The sequence below is a fragment of the Pithys albifrons genome, chromosome 24, assembly GCF_047495875.1.
Source record: "Pithys albifrons albifrons isolate INPA30051 chromosome 24, PitAlb_v1, whole genome shotgun sequence".
Taxonomy (NCBI): Eukaryota; Metazoa; Chordata; class Aves; order Passeriformes; family Thamnophilidae; genus Pithys; species Pithys albifrons.
The window spans coordinates 7,389,960-7,410,285 of record NC_092481.1 but is presented as its reverse complement, the minus strand read 5'-3'; the positions used below and the strand labels follow the sequence as shown (position 1 = coordinate 7,410,285).

At 56.0% G+C, this 20,326-nt stretch overlaps 1 protein-coding gene and 1 long non-coding RNA gene across 5 annotated transcripts; one reads left to right on the top strand and one right to left on the bottom strand.

The window, feature by feature from the left end:
• Positions 1–3,001: 3,001 nt before the first annotated feature.
• Positions 3,002–11,525, bottom strand: NIPAL3 (NIPA like domain containing 3). Of its 4 annotated transcripts, none has more exons than XM_071576638.1 (11): positions 11,329–11,525; positions 9,428–9,496; positions 9,180–9,351; positions 9,043–9,102; positions 8,583–8,728; positions 7,857–7,953; positions 7,529–7,664; positions 6,867–6,955; positions 5,818–5,881; positions 4,629–4,723; positions 3,002–3,659 (listed from the first exon to the last, which is right to left on the bottom strand). In XM_071576638.1, exons 1-11 carry the CDS (start codon positions 11,425–11,427, stop codon positions 3,463–3,465), a joined length of 1,224 nt encoding a protein of 407 aa, XP_071432739.1. In that variant the 5' UTR covers positions 11,428–11,525; the 3' UTR covers positions 3,002–3,462. The 4 variants fall into 4 exon arrangements, with proteins under 4 accessions (XP_071432739.1, XP_071432741.1, XP_071432740.1 ...); XM_071576639.1 differs by lacking the exon at positions 3,002–3,659 and adding an exon at positions 3,685–3,758; XM_071576640.1 differs by lacking the exons at positions 9,428–9,496; positions 11,329–11,525 and adding an exon at positions 6,058–6,206 and having other exon boundaries at positions 9,180–9,270.
• Positions 11,526–12,849: 1,324 nt separating this feature from the next.
• On the top strand, positions 12,850–18,393 carry LOC139682331 (uncharacterized). The gene is made up of 3 exons (XR_011699631.1): positions 12,850–13,500; positions 16,904–17,054; positions 18,274–18,393. It is a non-coding gene; the product is annotated as an uncharacterized lncRNA (long non-coding RNA).
• The last annotated feature ends 1,933 nt before the right edge of the window (positions 18,394–20,326 follow it).

Genomic DNA, 20,326 nt, shown 5'->3' with positions numbered 1-20,326 from the left:
GAGAAGGTATTAAGTGCTCTGGTGCATTGAAAAGCCACTCAGTGTGGAGGCAAGAGATGTCAGTTCACACTGGACAAGGGAGCCAGAGATGGAGCCAAGGAGCTGATCCACAGTCTGGTGGGAGAAACAGCTCCTGGTGCAGGAAAGTCCTTCCCCTTTGGGGCTGTGGGTGCTGAGCAGGCTCTGCCTCCCCCAGGCCAGCCCTGCACACACAGGAGGGTTCACAGGCCCCTGGCAGAACGTGCTGTGCCCACTGGTGTGACTGGTCACACTGGGATGTGGCACAGGCTCCTCTCCTGCCCCTCCCTGTGCTGCCACCTCAGACCAGCAGCTGCTCTGGGGACAGTTCACACCTGAAGGTACAAAGACCATCCTGTTCAGCTTCTCTGACTGGAAGGGGCAGGTCAGGAGTTTAATTCAATCCTGAGCTCCCCCCTCCCTGTCAGAAAGAGCACACAAGTCCTACAAGTCAAGTGTAAGTAAGATACTGGTCTCCTCAGGGCCCTGCTCTGCCTTCCCAGCTGGGTGATGGTGCCAACAGGCAGCAGTAACATCTTTTGGAAGCCTGGGAGAAAAAGCAAAAAGGGGGAAGTACAAAACCCCCATATTTTCAAATTCAAGTGTTGAACAGCAGCAGCAAACAGGAGGGAGCTGCAACCCCTCAGTCCTCCCAACCCCTCAACCAGAGTGAGCTGAGGCCCAAAGATCTCCTCAGGCTCTGAGGGGGCACAGGAATCAAACAAAGAGTGATTTATGTGCTCCAGAAAAGGCATCACCTCCCCTGCAGTCCTTTGTCAGGGAGTTTCCAAAGGCAAATCAAGGTAAAGGGAACTGTCATTATTAAGTAGAATTATTGGAACACGTGGAGACTGTGTAAATAAAACATGGTTATGTAAAGCTTTGGAGCAAGAAATTGCCTTTAGAATCTTTGAAAGAAAAGGCAAACCCACACAATAACAGAAAAGCTCAAGTTCTGGCTGGAGGAAGTTTCACTCAGAGCAGCAGTGCCGACCCCTGAGGGCTCTGTGAGGAGGGCCAGGGGTCAGTCAGAGCCCTGGGCTGGGGAAATGGGCAGTTCACAGAGAAAACCCCCTGATTCAGGGCAGAGAGCAGGGCAGGAGAAGCACAAGCCAGGGCTCCCCCCAGAGCACTCTGTGCCCACCTCTCAGGTGTCAGGGCTGTGATGAGGGGACAAACCAAACCCAACCATTTATTGCTGCAAAGTCTGTGCTTGGTCACCTGCAGTTTTTCAGCACAGAAACAGAACTGGGAAACCACATCCTGTTACACACAGGCCCATCCTGACACAGGAGTGTCACCAGCAAAACATTTGGGCCCTTCTGAGGATTTATGTTATACCACAGCAGCATCAGCAATAATTAGACACAGAATATTGCCATGAAAGTGTTGGTAGGTGACAGTGGTTTAGCACAGCTTGTTTTCCAACTGTGTGTTCTGTGGCTGCAGAACTAACAGGTCAGAACAGCCAGTGCCTCCAATTAAAAGGGAAGAGAGAAGGGAAGGCAGCATTCCTGTGCCCTTCCCATCAGCCTCCCTGCAGGGCTTCACTTTGTATTGTTGCTGAACAAAAGCTGCACATAAATCCCCTCTGATGACCAGGATCCAAAGGCAGTAAATCAGTCACTGCAGCTCCAGAAGATGAATGATGCTCTGGCAGCACCAGCCCAGCACCATCCTTATCTTGCTCAAACACAGGGAATATCCAGGGGAACAGAAAAGCTGTTACTTCTCCAGCTTTCACAACCTGCAGTGTGGGGGATGCCACTGGTGAGATCTGAGTTGCCAGAGGTGCCAAAAAGAATCTGGAGCCAGGGCAGGTGGGGGCAGCCCTGGGCACCTCTCTGAGCAGGGCAGGGCTGGGACTCTGAGCTGCCCAGAAATGCCAAAGCAAAAGCATGAACAGATTAAATCAGCCCTCAGAGCTGACAAGGCAAATACATGCACAGAACAGTTCTGTTGTCACACACAAGAGCAAGAACCTGGAATAACTCTGCACAAGGCAGTGGAGCTGTGGGGAATCTGCTGTGGGAACAGAAACTGGCCAGGAGTCAATTTAAAACCTAAAAATAAATAAATAAATGCAGAAAGACACTGTCCCAAGGCCAAGATCCTCCCAAACCCTTTGGTGTTACAGGAACCACTCAAACATGCACAGAACACAAGCACATAAAGCCTTCCAGGGTCCTGGGGACTCTCACTGTTCTTACAGCCTAAGACACACCAAACAGAGTTAAAGTTCAGTTTCCCAGAAAAACCCCAACTTCAGAGAGCACAACAAAACCAAAGTGCCAGGAGAACCTGCCTACACCAGCAAACAAAGTGGCACTTTGCCCTTTTCCCTGGACACGAGCCCCTTCTCCCCCTGGGGTCTGTTCTCCCTCTGGATCAGCTCCTGGCACCTCCTGGAAGTTGGGAGAGAAACATTCCAAGGACACAAAGCTCCATCACTCTCACAGTCCCCCACTGTGCACACCTCTCTCCTCCTCAGCTCAGCCACAACCACAGACCAGTATTTTTCCCTTTTTTGGGGGGATCCCAGCTCACAACACCCAGACTGAGCTTTTGAACTGAGGAATGTCAACACCTTTAAGGATTTGGGACCACTAAAGTTGGAAATCTGCCTCAACCAGAACAAAAATAAATGTGATAAAACATTAAGACCTCATCAAAAATGACATAAAATTCCCCCCCAGATCCAGTCACATTATTCTCTGTCCCTGTCCCTTACAGTGTTCCCTCTGCACCAGTTACTCCAACTTGAAGCTCCTGCTATGAAACAGAAAACTGGCAAATAATCTTTGTTCTAGGCTGACATATAATCCAGTGGTGCTCTAAAACAACTCACACCCTCAGTGCTTGTGCTCGACACCAGCCAGAGAACAGCTGGACAGGAGTGCCCAAAATTCCTGGTTTGAAGGGATCCAGCAGCTTTTTCCCTCTGAGCAGTTTTGCTGCTCTAAAGACACAGAAAGTTCCAGTGTTGGTGCTTAAAAACAAATCCATTTATTGCCAAGGATTTCCAGCCCTCCTGGAAATCCATCACAGTCTCTGTAAGTGACAGATCAAATCCTGCCCTTCTCTCTCTCTGAGCCACTCCTGAAAACTTCTGGCTGGAGATAAACCCACTCCCAGCAGGACTAAAAACTGCACAGCTCTGATTTCACAGCATCTGCTCCCTTGTCCATTCCATGCTGCTGCACTCCCCCTTTCACACTTCCAGAGAGCAGAATTCCATGCAGAACTGGGATTTACTCCTTGCTAAGACGAGGGCTTTCAATGTCACAGCTATAAAGAGTTGGTTATTTTGATAATCAGCCTTGAGGTTCAGCTTGACGTGAGCTCTCAGCTCTTTCCAGGTTGGCTTTACACTTGCTTGTATTTTAACAGGTAAATAAATAAAGGTGGAAGCTGTGAGGGCTCAGGTCAGCTCCCTGGGGGCCCTCACTCCCTCTTGCTGTGCTCCAGCACCCTGTAGGGAGGGGCAGGGGCTCCCCTGGGGCCGTGCTGCTCCTGCACCACGGGCAGCGTGGCGGGGCTGTACAGCTCGGGCATGTCGTTGTTCTCCAGGGCCCCGTAGGAAAAGGAGGCCTTGAGGTCAGGCTGGACTGCAGTGCCCTTGTCGTGCATGTTCTGCATGCCTGGAGAGGGCAGAGAGGAAATTCCATGGGCAAAGCTGCATTCTCCCTGCTCTGGTAAATCACTGAATTATCAGGGCTCTGGACAGGGCTCAGCAGCTCCTGGAGTGTCAAAGAGAGACTGGTGGGTTTGTGCCCAGCCCTGGGGCAGCTGCTGGGAATGAGCCCCAGGGAAGGAGGGAGGGCAGGCAGTGACCCCCCAGTGCTGGGAGGGAGGGAGGGCAGGCAGTGACCCCCCCAGGGGCTGGGAGGGAGGGAGGGAGGGCAGGCAGTGACCCCCCCAAGGGCTGGGAGGGAGGGAGGGAGGGCAGGCAGTGACCCCCCAGTGCTGGGAGGGAGGGAGGGCAGGCAGTGACCCCCCAGTGCTGGGAAGGAGGGAGGGCAGGCAGTGACCCCCCAAGTGCTGGGAGGGAGGGAGGGCAGGCAGTGACCCCTCCCAAGGGCTGGGAGGGAGGGAGGGCAGGCAGTGACCCCCCAAGTGCTGGGAGGGAGGGAGGGCAGGCAGTGACCCCCCAGTGCTGGGAAGGAGGGAGGGCAGGCAGTGACCCCCCCCAAGGGCTGGGAGGGAGGGAGGGCAGGCAGTGACCCACAGCTCCCAGAGTTGAGCTGTGCTTCCCAAGAACTGCTGCTCCCCCTGCCCTCTGGCTCTTCCACTATCCCAGCCTTCCCTAGGAATCAGTTCTTCCTGCTGGGCCAACCCCAATCCCCAGAAACATCTTCCCAGGGTGCCTCCAGCTGTTCTGACAGGACAGGGCACCCCCTGGTGCCAGGCACCCAGTGGCATCCAAGTGGCACTTCATCTCCCCTCAGCTCAGTGCCAAACATGCACACCCTGCACAGGGCACAAGGAAACAGAAGGAAAACCAGCAGACACCACCAGTGATCCCTCTGAGGCTGAGCAGAGCCAGAGCCTGAGCCCTCAGTGGGGGCCCAGCACTTGGAAAGGGGGTGAGGCCCTGCATTCCCTGTTACCTGGCATGGCATCCATGGATATGTAGGGCTCAAAGGGGACTGGCTTCTTCCTGTTCCTTGTGATCAGGAAAACACCCAGAAATGCTATGAGGCACCTGGGGGAGAGCACAAGACACTGGGATCACTGGAAAGGCAGAGCACAAGACACTGGGATCACTGGAAAGGGAGAGCACAAGACACTGGGATCACTGGCAAGGCAGAGCACAAGACACTGGGATCACTGGAAAGGCAGAGCACAAGACACTGGGATCACTGGAAAGGCAGAGCACAAGACACTGGGATCACTGGCAAGGGAGAGCACAAGACACTGGGATCACTGGAAAGGCAGAGCACAAGACACTGGGATCACTGGAAAGGCAGAGCACAAGACACTGGGATCACTGGCAAGGGAGAGCACAAGACACTGGGATCACTGGAAAGGCAGAGCACAAGATACTGGGATCACTGGAAAGGCAGAGCACAAGACACTGGGATCACTGGAAAGGGAGAGCACAAGACACTGGGATCACTGGCAAGGCAGAGCACACAATATCCCATGTTGCTTTCCCACAGTGCCTCTGTGTGACTCCAGACAGAACTCAGAACTGACATTAAGGAACTGCAAAGACAGAATTCCAGAGCACTGTCTCAGCTGAACCCCCTTCAGCAGCTCTGAAACCCACCCAGCAATCAGCACAATTCCCCTTTTCTTTATCAAAACACAGGGAATTTTTTCATGTTAATTAATGAATTAACCTTGACTAACTGAAGGGGAAGGGAAGCATATCAGCATTTGGTTTTCTTTGATGAAATTCCAGGGTTTAGCAGCCTGACCTTTGAAAGGCTTCCTGAAGGTAAACACAGGAACAGCCACTGGTCTTGATTTTTCCAGTGGGTTGGCAGAGAAAGGTGCAGTTCCAAACAATAATCTCCCAACTGTGTTTCTTCTTTACTCACCTGAAAGCCATTTGAGAATGTCCCTGACTATGGAGAGCCAATTCCATCAGACACAGCACTGGGACTAATTTGTTTAGAGCTTCCAGCATCACCCAGACACAAACTGAGCTCTGACAGAGCAAGTGTTTTCAGTCTGTCCTTCTCCAGTCTGTGCCCCCAGTAGGGAGATATTTTTAAGCTATGTATTTTTAAAACTGGAGTCACATAAAGCAAGAATAGCCAGTTTTCTGCCAAGGAAACCTGAGGCACTTACCCCAGTGCAAACATACAGATATGGAGAACATCTTCACCCATGAAGTCCAAGTAAAAAGTTGCTCCTTCAAAAGGAAATAATTCATTACATCTTTCCCCCAGTTACACCTCCAGCACTAATCCCTCCAGAAACCAAATCAGGCAACATCCCTACTTTTATAGTCAGCACCTTTGGTTTTTAATGATCTTAAAATAGCAAAAGGTGGCCTGATTTCTATTTTAACACAAATTATTGACAAACCTTTCAAGAGTTGCACTACCAGAATAGCTCTGCTGGTGTGACTAACACAGATGCAAGTAAAGCTGTTCAGCAGCACCAGCCTCTCCACACCAAGGGAGCTGCTGCACTCTGGGTGCCCCAACAAGGCTGTCAGGAAGGGATCCCAACACCTTTGGGCAGAGGAAGCAAAGAGGTCTGTCCACTGTGTGACACACTAAGAAAATCGAGATAAATTCAGCAAGGAGAGATTCCAGCTGTGTATTCAACTGCACACCTGAGATCACCCAGCACCCTGCAGGGAATGAGGAACAGCCTCAAACCCAAGACCCCCTGCACGTTAAATGAAGTGACAGCACTCAACAGAGAACTTTAACAGTCTAATGGGATAATTCATCTTGTTTGAAGGCCAAAACAACAAAGGCATCTACAGAGAGGTGAAAGAAAACACAGATGGTCATCTTGCTGAGTGTTCCCTTGCTGAGCTGTGAGGGGGATTGCCCAGGGTGCTCCCCTCTCTCAGCTGTCAGGGAGGGTTCTCTGCCCAGGGTGTTCTCCTGTCTCAGCTGTCAGGGAGGGTTCTCTGCCCAGGGTGTTCTCTCTCAGCTGTCAGGGAGGGTTCTCTGCCCAGGGTGTTCTCCTGTCTCAGCTGTCAGGGAGGGTTCTCTGCCCAGGGTGCTGCCCCTGCTGAGCTGTCAGGGAGGGTTCTCTGCCCAGGGTGCTCCCCTCTCTCAGCTGTCAGGGAGGGTTCTCTGCCCAGGGTGCTCCCCTCTCTCAGCTGTCAGGGAGGGCTCTCCCCAGCCCTGCCCCTCCCTGGGCAGCTGTGCCCTTACCTGCTGAGATTGCTGCTGCTGTGCACAGGATGTGGCCCAGGCTGGCAATCTGGGCCGAGTCGTAGAGCTGTGAGGCCTGGGCCAGGAACCTGCACAGACACAGGACACTCTGCAAACACCTTGACACAGTTCAGAAAATTCACCATTTCTCCCTAAAGCAGCAGCAGCAGCAGCAGCAGCAGCAGCAGCAGCATCCCTTGGAATGAGGATAAAGGCCAGAGGAGGGAGGCTCTGGAATTACTGCCCCTGACCTCAGGGCCAGACTGTCACTCACAGTTGGAGAAGCTTTTTATTCCTGCTGCTACTGGGCTTTATGTTACTGCACCTCAACAACACTGATTCTGCACTGTGATTTCAGCCAGGGCACAGATGCTGCTGATGTTGGGTTAGGGTTGATTAATCACCATTTCAGCCCTAAAATTGCTTTGCAAATGCTCAAATGATGTATTTGCATTTGGGGTTAGAACTGCTTGGCAGTGTCACTCCATGGAGAAGCACAGAGCACCATTACCCCAGGCTCCTGTGACGTGGATGTGGGGACAGGCCAGAGGACAGACTGGGTGACTCCCCTGAGTTTTAATGAGCATTTTTGGGATGGTAACGAGGCCCCCCCACCCCTGACCCCTGGGAGCAGGACAGGGCCAGCCCCAGAGCAGCCTTACGTGGCCTGGGAGATGGCTGTGGCCACCATGCACACCAGCATGATGTAGAAGATGGGGGAGTCCAGCTGGAGCTGCCCCTGGAGGGACACGAGCACCATCCCTGCCACGGCCTTGGCGCTCACCACGGTGACCGAACCTGCGGAGGGACCACAGGGAGCTGCAGGACCCCGACCCCCTGCCAGCCCAACTGCCCCCTGCCACAGCTCTGCCAGCTGCACTCCCAACAGCCCGGGGCATTCCTGGCACTGCTGAGGTCACTGGAAGCCCTCAAACGCCACAGATGCCTCAGGTCACTGTTTAAGGGTCTCACAACTCCCTATCCACTTACCCAGCAAAGCCACCAGCAGAAGAATAACCACAAGGTAGTTGGCATTTTTCTCCTTGTAAAAGTACAGCAGCAGGCAGAAAACAATGATCTCCACAAGCTACAAAGGAGAATATTAAAAATGCAGATTAGATGGGTTGGAAGTAAATGGGACTCCGAGCTGGTCAAACATCAGAACTGCACAATAGGGCAAATCAAAGGAAAATAGGGATCCCCCACAATTACAGACTAAATTTAGCACGATCTTGGATTGCAGTTGGGTGGGATATTCAGTGCCTTCCTGCAGAACAGGAACATGGGACACTTCTGACATTATGGTAAAGCAGCAGATCAAATAATCCTGACTGAATATTCCCATCAGAGGCCTCAGCCTGCTCTCTGCAATGGGTTCTGTCAGGGACCCCTGGAACACACGACTCAGTCAATGGCCAAGCCTCTCTCAGCTATAAAGTGACACATTCCAGGAGATTTTCAGTGAGAAGTGAATGGCTCCAGAGAAAGTCAGTGTAAGAAAAGCCCAGATGCAGGCACAGGAACTTCTCAGTTGAATCCCTTCAAGTTCTGACAGAATAACTCAGAGAAGGAATGGGAGAGTTCTAAGCTGGGCCCGTGTCTGACACCTGGAAAGGTTCATCAGTGTTGGTACAACCACAAGGAAAAACAATGCTTGAAATGAACCTCCCAAATCAGGCATATGGAGAAAACCACCCATTTCCTGGGCCCCCTTACCATGTAGAGCAGGAAGGGCCAGCTCACTAAGTGCCTGGTGATGTTCTCTGCTGTCATCTGCTCGTGGCTGTTGGGCCCAAAGGTCACCAGCAGGTAAGTGCCAACCACTGCCAAGCCACAGCCCAGGAAGGACAGCAGGTACCGCCCTGGCAGCAGGGACAGGACAGGGCACAGGGCACAGTCAGGGCTGGGGGATCCACCCCACACACCCCTGGATGTGCCACCCCTTGGGGGGACTCAGGGCCACCTCCAAACCATCACACCCAGGGCACTGGGGGGGCAGCAGGGACAGGACAGGGCACAGGGCACAGCCAGGGCTGGGGTATCCACCCCACACACCCCTGGATGTGCCACCCCTCACTATCAAATAATTCCAATATAATTCTTGAGAGGCCACGTGTGTGTGTGTGTAATGGCCTGTAAACAAACAGAAAAAATGAAAAGAAATTGTAGAACTTACTCAAAAATTCCTTGGGCTTCCATTTTTCTTTAACAAATATAATTCCTATGATTGCACTGGCTACAGAAGCAAAGGGAGAACCAGTGAGCTCTGGCTGAGGCAGGACGGCCCCAGAGAAGCCACTGGGCCCCCCTTACCTATGACAGACACGGCGCTGAGGGGCACGAGGAGGGAGAGGGGGGCGAAGGCGAAGGAGGAGAACACGCCCAGCTCCCCCAGCAGCAGCAGCAGGACCCCCCCCCACCAGGCCCTGCTCCTCAGGAAGGCCCGGGGGTCCTTGGAGCCCGCCAGCCTGACGTGGCTGTACTTCTGCACAGGGAACAAGAGCACAGCAGGTTGGGGGGCCCGGGGCTCCGGGGGCAGGGGGGTCCTGCAGGACACTCACCTGCAGGTTGAGGGCAATGCTGCTGACAAGGTGCCCAAAAATCGCCAGCAAGGCCCCAATCAAGTTCTCCTGCAGAAACAAAGGAAACACACAGGGCTCAGCTGAGCCAGGGAATTCGGAGGTTTTGCACACCCTGGAGAAAGGCTTTTAAAACTGCTCCCCAACCAGAACAGTTTGGGTTGGAAAGGACCCTTAAAGGTCATCTCCTGCCCCACCCACCTGGCAATAAAGTCTGTTTATCTCCCTCCCCTTCTCCTGATCTGGGTCAGGTCAGGGAAGTTCTGCGGCTGTTCCCAAGCTGTGAACTCGGGTCAAAGATAACCCTTAACAGCCACTTTCTCCAATTACTCTGCAGTTTCTCAGAGGGGAGGGAGACAAAGCCAAACACAATGACCCTGTCACTGTTCCCTTTGAGACACTCCTGTCTTGAGGACGTTTTATTGCCCTGGAACTCCACTCTGTGGATCAGGAACCGTTGCTTCCAAACATTTTGCTTTTCTCCACCTGTAACAGCTGCTGCTCACTCAGCAATTCAGCCCATCTGGTGAGGCAGCTCAGTTGTCACAGATTTTATGCTGCTTTTTACATGCCCCACTTGCTGCAAAGTCCCGAGGCAGCTGCTCAGAGCTCCAGCAAACTCCCAACTCCTACACTGGCATTCCCAGCTCAGCAATAATTCCCACGGTCTATAAAGATGGAATTTGAAACAAAACAGGATGCAAAGCAGGTTGAGTCACAAAGGAAATGTAGAGTAGGAGTGAAGAGCCCGAGGCCAAGCCAGGCCTTTCAGCATTTGTGTGCTCCCAACAGCTGCCTGAATGTCATTAGATGTCTCTAGCAGGGTCCATTCAGTGCTGGACTCCAAAATGGGATTGATCTGGGATAACCCAGCCCCATTCCCAGCCCCATTCCCAGCCCACATTCCCAGCCCCACTCCCAGCCCCACTCCCAGCCCCATTCCCAGCCCCATTCCCAGCCCCATTCCCAGCCCCATTCCCAGCCCACATTCCCAGCCCCACTCCCAGCCCCACTCCCAGCCCCATTCCCAGCCACATTCCCAGCCCACATTCCCAGCCCACATTCCCAGCCCACATTCCCAGCCCACATTCCCAGCCCACATTCCCAGCCCCATTCCCAGCCCCATTCCCAGCCCCATTTCCAGCCCCATTCCCAGCCCCATTTCCAGCCCCATTCCCAGCCCCATTCCCAGCCCCATTCCCAGCCCCATTCCCAGCCCTCCCTCACAGCAGAGGAACCAACCCCAACCCCCTCACACCCGCCCAAACCAGACCTTTCAGATCTCAAGGGGAGCAGAACTCTCCAGAACTCTCCCAGTCAGGATGTATGAAGATCAGATGCACCCCCAGAGCTCTGTTCTAACCCCCTGAGGGACATTCCCCCCAGCCAGGGGGGCTGGCACGAGGCTGGCACTGTGTGTGCCCAGCAGTGTCCTGGGCTGTAGCACCCCTGCAAGGACCCAGCTCTGTGGGCCCAGAGCACTTTTGCTCAGGGCTTCTGGCACCTTCTGAGTCAGGGATGCAGAGGGAAGTGGGATGGGAACAGCTGCAGAACAAGCAGCACCACAGCAGCCCGTGCCATGCCAGCTGGGGGGCACCCCTGAGAGCCAAGCACTGGGACTCACAGCAAACCAGAACCCTCTGGCAGGATCCACTGCCCTTGGACACCTCAGACACCCCCAGCTCTGACCTGCCAGCCCTTCCCTGGCTCTGCCTGCCCTGCAGACACAGACCTGCTCCTTCTGTCTCTCCCTGTGCACAGCATGTGACTCCCCGGGGCCTCCAGCAGCGGCTGAATACAAAGGCAGAGCACTGTCTGCAAACAGTGACCCCCAGAGAGCAGCACTGGCAGCGCCTCCTGGGGCTGCCCCGGCTGGGACTGACCTTGTAGGAGAAGGGCTCGGTGTGAGGCTGCACAGAAACTGCTGCTGTGCCCACCAGGAGCTGCTGCAGCTGCAGGTTTGGGCCGTTCCCTCCCTCCATCTCGGAGCTCTGCAGCGTTTGCCTCTGGGATGCTGCAGCTGCTCCTCAGAGCAGAGACAGGGATCTTGCTGGAAGCAGCTCCTGGTGCCCCTCCGGGCCCCCCATCCTGCTGCCTGGCCAAGGAACAGACAGTGCAGGGGGAGAGCAGCTCTGTGGGCACAGGGGCAGAGCAGACACTGTTTCCAGCCAGGCAGGGGTTGTGTTCCTCCAAGGTGATACTATGGGAAAAAAGAATAAGAAAAAAGAATTAGATTGAATTTAATCAACGGTCCAAAACCTGCAATGAGATCCTGCTGAAGGCTGAGCCACAGGAACGGCCCTGGAATGAAACCCCCTGGGCTCAACCCCCCGCACACACCAGCAGGGACAGCAGAGACTAAACGTTTTCTTTCAGAGCTGGACAGAAATTCCCCCTTGGCTTTACAGGAGCTGAGCCGGCACCCCCCGGGCTGGCACACTCGGCCGGCATTCACCGGCACCACAAGGTCCCGCTGCCCTCCGGGAGCACCCGCGGCACGGGCCGGGCCGGCAGCGCCGCTGCAGCCGGGACTGCTCGGGGCGACCGCGGCGGTGCGCGGGGAGCGGCGCACGGGGCCCGGCTGAGGGGCCCTGCCCTGCCCCGTCCCTCACCTGGCCCCGGTCCCCCCCGTTCCCCGGTCCCCGGTCCCCGGTCCCCCCCGGTCCCCGCCCCGTCCCTCACCTGGCCCCGTTCCCCGTTCCCCGGTCCCCGCCCCGTCCCTCACCTGTCCCCGGTCCCCCCCGTTCCCCGGTCCCCGGTCCCCCCCGGTCCCCGCCCCGTCCCTCACCGGTGCCCGGTGCGGCCCAGCCTCAGCCTCAGCCCCAGCCCCGGTTCCGGGTCACGTTACGCGGGGGGGCGGGCCATATCCGGCCCTGCCATTGGTCGTCCTCGCTGTCAATCCAGGGCCGGGCCCAGCTGAGAGCGAGGATTGGCTGCCGTTCGGGGGCGGGGCGCGAATCAGCCAATGGGCGCACAGCTCTGCCGAGCAGGGCGGAAGGAGTTGCGTTCCACCGCCCGGTTGGCCCCGCGGGCCCCTCCCGGAGGTCCCGAGGCGCTCCCCGGTGCAGGCCCGGGGGGACAACCTCAGGTACGGCCGCAGGGACAGCCGCGGCCCCGCGCCCTCCCCGGTGGGGCCCGTCCGTCCGTCCCTCCCGCCGCGGGGGCAGCCGGGGCCGCCTTAAGGCGCATGCGCAAAGCGCACCCGCCGAGCCACCTTAAACCAGACGCTGCCGCTCTGAGAGCTCGCCTGTGATTGGCCCCCGCTCAGCGCCGCAGTAACGCGCGCGGTGATTGGAGGAGAGCTGAGGGGCGGTTGTCGTGGCAACGGCGCGCGCGGGGGCGGGGCCGGGCCGTGAGGCGACTTCCGGTCCCGCCCCCGCGGCCTCACCCGGGGCGGCTCCTCAGGGGCCTCCCCCGAGCGCGGCCGGAACCGGCAAACCTGCGGCGGCTCCTGCCCCTCACACCGTGCCGGGCCCCGGCCAAGGCCCGGCGGTGCAGCCCCCACAGTGGCGCTGGTAACGATCCTGGTGTGTAACAATAGCAACTAAATTTAGATCAAGGCCGTTAAATTACCTTTGTAATCCCCGCTGGTAACAGGAGGTTATATCAGTGGTTTAAAGCTTGAAATGACTGCCCAGAGAGCACCTGATTTGTGCTGCACCATCCCCTGCCACCCCCCAGCTCTGGCCCTGCAGCCAGTTCCCGTTCCGGAGCTCTCCAGGACACACAGACAGAGGAACTACAGACACAGCCAGACACAGCCAGACAGAGACACGCTGCGCCTTCCCAGGAGCACAGCTCTGTGTGACCGGCAGAGGGAAGCACGAAGACACTGTCAAGCCCCGGGATTCCCTCCCCTGCCCCGGGCCGGGCCCCTTTCCAGCTCCAGCCGAGGCTCGCAGGTGCCAAGGGCCCTCCTGGATCCGCCTTTCGAGCTCGTTCCTCAGCGGGTGGAAGGAGGATGCCCTTCCACAGCCTCCTGCTGTCTGGTGACTACGTGGCGACTCCAGAACTCCCAAAATTATGTACATTAACAATTCCTGACACTGTACCAGGTATGCAAAGCAGGTGAATCAAGGAAGTCCCTGACATCTTCCCTCTGCCTTTGGCATCTCCTCTTTCTTCTGCTCCCTTTGATCTCCCTCCCCGCCCGTCTCTGCCATCTCAGAGGTGTCAGCAGGGGCTTCTCTCGGGCTGGGACAGCAGGAACAGGCACAGGAGGGGCAGGGGTGAGGGGGAGGCTGAGGGCACTCACGTGTCTGTGGGGAGGGGGCACGTGGGCACTGTCAGTGCCCCCTCCAGGCAGCACCACAGGAACCGAGTGCCCTCCACAGTATTTTCCGTTGCCAAGTGGCAGACAAGGCAATTAATGAAGTTCACACAATGAATGCTCTTCAAGATGAGGAGTGTCAGTTCTTCCCACCCTCCACACTCTGTTAGTACAGAGCTGCTCCCTTCATCTTGTCTGGTCCCAGACCTTGCAGTCCCAGCTTTGTGCCTGGGCTGGGCAGAGCAGGACAGGCTGCCAGGGGCACTCAGCCCTTGCTGGGCACTGGGGCTGGAAGGCTCAGGTGTCACCTACCACAGCCAGGCTGGGGCTTCCCTGCCTCTATAAACAGAATCCTGCCCAGGCCTCCTTTTGCAGAGCCCAGGAAGAGAAGAGGCAGGGCAGGTGTGGCACTGCACAGAGTGCCCTCTGCCCACATAGCCCCAGCTCAGGGCTTGCACTGACACCTCAGGGCTGCCTGGCTCCCACTCGACACAAATTCCAGGTAAACAGAGAGAAATTTGGTCTTCCTCATACCCAGAAACAGCCACATTTCCATGCAGCTGGAGACTTGCATTAAAGGATTATAATTTGGAAATCATGGAGACACCCCAATGCACAGTTAAAATCAAAGCCTGAAATTCATGTGACTTGGAAAAGAGCACAGGAAATGCAGTAACCCCACCAGTGGTGGGGCTGGAATGTCTCCAGAGGGAATGTGGCTGAGTTCTGGCCACCCTAACTCTGAAAGGGAAGGGCAGAAGGAGCCTTCAGTTAGAAACAAGGTATAGAGTCCCTGTACAGGATGTTTCATTTAGAGAGAAGGCAAACAAGATGTATGTGAGGTAATTAAGTAAAATAATGAGCTGCTCCCACACCATATAAACCAAAGGGATATCAGCACAAACTTAAACCCCAGTAAACTGAAACCTGAAAGAAGGAAATAATTGTACAAACAATGTTCATTCTCCATTTGAAAACTGGGATTATAATTTACCATGGAATAGGTGGGAAGCAACAGATAGAGAAATAACACACTAATTAATAGTAGTTCATTTGTGGAACTCACAGCCACGAGGGCCAATGAGCAAAGTTTAACAGTTGTTTATAGACATGTGACACCTCAGGACTGTGTGGACCATTCTCTGCTCTGAGCTGTTCCCAAAGGACTGGCTTGTCCTGGGCAGTGGGGGATGAAGGGCAGGATGTGCTGGGGGCAGGACCACCCCTCTGGCCCTGGTGGTCAGTGTGGGATCCTCCTCCTGCCAGGCAAACCCTCTGGGGGGCTGAGGCAGGTCCTGGCCTTGGGGGCTCTTCCCCAGCGCTGGGGCCAGTGCTGTGCACTCTGCTGGCACAGGGGGCTGTGCCAGTCCTGCCAGCTGAGCCTTCAGCTGCCCCCGCCCTGCTGAGCACCCTGAGCAGGTCCCTCACTCAGCCATTGTGTGTCTGCTGCTCCCACCCTGCCCTGGGCAGCTCGGGGGGCTCAGCACGGAGCTGTCACCAAAACTCTGCTCGGGGAGCCTGAGGGGGGACACACACACTGCCCGGGGGCTGGAGCTCCAACCCGCGGCACTTCTGGGTGTCACAGAATCACAGAGGGGGTCCTGGGGACTCTGGGGACACACACACACACTGCCCGGGGGCTGGAGCTCCAACCCGCGGCACTTCTGGGTGTCACAGAATCACAGAGGGGGTCCTGGGGACACACACACACACACACTGCCCGGGGGCTGGAGCTCCAACCCGCGGCACTTCTGGGTGTCACAGAATCACAGAGGGGGTCCTGGGGACTCTGGGGACACACACACACTGCCCACACCGCCCGGGGGCTGTCCCTGCTCTCGGACTGCTCTGTGATTTTAGGGAGCGTTTGTCCCTCCCCTCGCGCCGCTCCTGCTGCGGACACAGCCCGTGCTGAGCCAGCCGGGGCGCTCCCCAGCGCTTGATGACTCTGCGGAGCTGCTCTAGGCAGAATGAAGACACAATTTAATGAGCTTAATAAGCTGCCACTCATCAGCCGAGACATCTCAACCGGCCGCACGCACGTTCTTGAGGCGATTCATGTTTTTGTAGTCATTTGCTACAGTTGAAACATCAGCAAAGGTGTCTGAGCTCACAGTTCGGGCGTGCAAAGAGCACCCAGAGAGGTCCAGGCTCAGCTGCCGGGGAATGACCCTGTGTGCTCACCCAGCCCGTCAGTGAGCCCGTGAACTCTGCAGTGACTCACCCTGGCTGGGCACCCGCCCCGGCATGTTCCGGGCTGATTGCTCTGGTTTGCAGCCCATCATTATTTTCTATATCACCGTAATGGCTCCGCATCACATTAATTTTAACATTGTAAGAATTTGCTTCTGGGAACAGCCTTCTTGAATTAATCACTGACTCATGATTTACTGGAGGAGATAATATCTAACCTACAAGAGGCAGAACAGGAAACTATCTATTTAAAAGATGGCAGTGGCTGATAATTTATGACTATAGACAAAGAGACATCTGAGCCAAGTGGACAGATCCTGCAATTTTCATGGGCACTGCTCTCACACAGCAAAAAGGAACTTCTGTGTAGGGACTGGAGGTTCTGCTTGTGAGGCAGTGACAGATGAAAACTGACAAACTTGTGAGCTAAAAAATGACTGAGAAATAAGAACAGTGTCCCAAGCTGTGCTCAGTCAGCCCTGTGTTAAAACAAAGGCAGTTAAACATCACAGCTCTTGTGGCATTTCCCCACTTACCAAAGGAAACAAGGGGGGAAAAACAGGGAAAACGCATCATGCTTTGAGTCTGAATCTACAATGCAGGTGTTTGCTGCTCCCTCCCCTCTCCTGTGCTAGAACTGGATGAGCCTCAACCATCAGACATTGTCCCTCACTGCAGCCCCATCAGGAAAGCCAATTTCAGCAGCCAACAGTAAAAACCTTTAAGTCCCAGACCATGTTCCAAGAGGTGAAGCTTCACCTCGGGAATCCAGGACCCTTCCCTTTGTCCCCTCCTTTCCCAAAGACCCTTCCCTTTGTCCCCTCCTTTCCCAAAGACCCTTCCCTTTGTCCCCTCCTTTCCCAAAGACCCTTCCCTTTGTCCCACCTCACCGTGGCCTGTTCTGTGGGTTGGGGTAACTCACACTCACTGACAGATGCTCTCTCCTCTCTCAGTGCCTGCTTTGGTATTCCCATCCCTCCCTGTTTGTCCTGCAGGTCCCTCCAACACTGATTCCCTCACCAAGGTGTCTCCCAGGGGAAGAACATCTCGCTGCAGGTCAGAGCCCTCCCATCCAACCAGGACTGCAGATTCAGTGCCCCCTCTGAGCCACACAGCCCACCAGGGAGGCAGAGACAGCCCTGCCAGGTGAGTGCAGCCTGGGAGTTGTGCCCCTTGCATGGGATAAATGAAAGTAATGAGCCAGCAGAGCCATCCCAGAGTGTCCCACTGGCCATCCTGGTCCAGAGGGGACGAGTCTTGCCCCAGATCCACAGGCACAGGCTCGGAGTGCCTGGAAGGGGAGTGTGGGGTGAGAACAGCCTGGAGCAGAGGATCAGGGGCCCCAGACATGTTCAAAGAGTAATTAAATCCTGCACCACCCTGTGATGTGAGGGCAATTTCTTATCCCCAGGAATGGAACAAGAAGCCAGAGCACACATGACCTGGGAAAAGATCCCTCACATCCCAAGCAGAGGCTTTAGACATTTAGGCTGTCTTTGTTTTGGTCCTAAACTCGCTCCCAGAGGAACACACTGGGCATAAAGACTCACATCTGGGAGCCACTGGGTAGGAATGGCAGGGGATACTGGTGGCTGCAGAGCATGGCAAGGGGCCAGGGTAACACCTGGGCATTTCCTCAGCCTGTCCTGAGGGTGGGAATCGGAGCTGGAGAGAGGCCTGTAAAAGTCTCAAATGCCTCCTTCGAGCCAGAGCTGCCAATCCTGTGTAGTCCATCCCACCACTGACTGTTTCAAAGAGATGAAAAGGCACAAACAGAAACTCCCTTCTCCCGAGCCCTCCTGCCCCTTGGAATCCTCATGAGAAGACAAATAAATCCATCAGCAGATTGTTCAAGAACATTTATTGTCACCATGCAGTGACATTGCCTGGCCTAAGATTAAGATCAACAATAAATTCCTGGCCATGGAAAAACATGAGCCCATGAGAAAGCTGAGGGCTCTCCTTACCCAGCAGGGGTATCTTTACTACATCTTTACGACATCTCTCAGCACTTGTATCTTGTAACAGGGGCTGGTGAGGGGGTGGGAAGCTGCAGGGAAGCAATGCCAAGAGGCATTTGATAAGGACTGAGGGCTGGAGGAAAGGGCAGATCAACTATGAGGGGAGAAGATCCCCAGTCTGTTATCAGAAGACTCACAAACACTGCACACCCACCTGCTGCGGTTAGAGCTGCTCCCTCTCCTGTTCCAGGCAGTGGAGGGAGCAGGAGGGGCTCCAGCTGGAGCCACCTGACAGCACTGCTGGTTTCAGGAGTCCAGCAAGCCCCTCACACGAGTCACAGTCAAACCTACACCCAACACAGCCCCAGACTTACTAGAGTGAAACCCAGTCTGTGCACACTGAGAGTGAGCTCTGAGCTCGAATCCTGTGGCCAAGGACACTTTCCAGCTGACAGGACCAGGACATCCCCCAGGCTGGGGGCTCTGGTGCCCATCTCAGCCATCAGAAACGGAGTGATGCAAACCCCAGGCGCTCCCTGGGGGAACAGGTGAGCAAGCAGAGCTGGGGGAACCCTCACCAGCTGTATGAAAGGGTTCCCCACTGCAGACTGCAGACAGGGTTGCAATTCCCTGTCTTTAACGCTCTGCTCCGCCCCCAGCACTGTGCCCGGGCATCTCCCAGCACAGCTGCGTGTCCCAGCAGAGCGCAGGGGGTGCTGTTCCCCTGCCGGCCCTGCAGAGCCACAGCACGCACAGCTCCTCACTGCCTGCCTGATGGGGCAAGGAATGAACAAGCGCGAATAAAGACACAGAAACTGGGTGTTGTTTGGAGCAGTGAAGGGCAGAGCCCTCCACCCAGCACTGGGGACACCACAGCTCTTGCACAACTCACCCCTCGTGCTCCTGCTTCTCTTTTTGAGGCACCTCTGTCTTTGAGGGCACTTGTTCACCAGGAGCACTCGGACATGTTCCTTCTTCCACAGCTGTGGGAGGAAGTGGCTCCCAGGCTGAGCAGCAGGGCTGGGACGGCAGAGTGGGACCCCCCTCAGGGTGTCCCCCTGGCCCTGCACAGGACAGGGAGCAGAGGTGCTCTCAGCCTGAGGGATGGCTCACTGAGAGCTCAGCAGGTCATCAGTGCTACCTGCTGCTATGAACTGGAAAATGACTATTAGATAAGTTGGTTTGAAAACTTCCAGTTTTGTAGATGTGGAATAATTAATACAGCCAATGAGCAGTGCAAAAACCCTCCTCTGTGTTTCCATCTGGAACAGCAGTGCTGTGGGCTGACTGTGCCCGTAGGAGGTGTTACCCTGGAGAGGGGCCATCCTTAGCAGGGTGGGAGTAAAGGAGAAGGGCAGGGGGGCAGATCCTGGAGCTCTGCCCCACACACTGCCCTGTGCAGGGCACGTGTCCGGCCCCTGGAGCGCAGGGACCCGGCAGGACCATCCCCCGGCAGGGCCATCTCCCTGTTCCTGCCCGCACTCAGCACAGACCAGCCCCAGGTGTCGGGGCAGCCGCTCCTGTGTCAGCAGGAGCCCTTTGCACAACACAACTTTCCGTACTTTCACACGACCTTTGCTCGCTGGAGGTGAATCGCCTCCATCGCTCGGATCTCGATCTTCAAAAGGAGCTGGTGGGCTCCGGGCAGGGAGTCAGGAATGCTCTCGCATAGTTGGGAGCTCCGCTTTGCGCAACCTCCGCGCGGACTCGCCTTGGCTGGGAGGGACGAGCGATACTGAGCACTCAGCAAACACCCACGGACAGCGCTCTGCGCCGCCGGGAATCGAACCAGCCGCTGCTCCTGCCGGGTGACACAGCGCGACACAGCCCGGACATTGCCCGGACACAGCGCGACACAGCCCGGACACTGCCCGGACACAGCGCGACACAGCCCGGACATTGCCCGGACACAGCGCGACACAGCCCGGACACAGCGCGACACAGCCCGGACACTGCCCGGACCCCGCACGGACCCAGCCCTGGTCTCTTCCTCCATCCCACCGCCCAAAGCCAGCGTGGTTTGTGCAGGGCAGACTCGGCCAGGGCCCTGCAGTGCTTAGCAAGGATCCGTGTGGAACGGCACACCATAAAACCCAGCACGGTCCACCTCTGTCCTGCTGGGAACCAACAGTCACAACAGGAGGTAGTTCTTGCTGTTGTAAATTAGGGGCAGTGCTGCTCGAGTCCCTGGCAGGGGGCACGTGGAGCCCTCCTGGAGCTCTCCCAGGGCAAGGCAGGGCAGAGCCCACACACCCTCCTGGCACACAGGGCTGGGGGCAGCTGGAGGGTCACAGCTGGTGGCACTGAGCACTGGGGGACTCCCGGTGTGACTGGTTTGAACTGGAGCTGAGATTCTGCTGCAGGACTGCAGGCACAGCCTCCCAGAGCCAACAGGGGACCAAAGAAACCCTCCTGAGGGGGTTTGGGAGATGAAATGGGGGAGCACAGAGTGCTGGA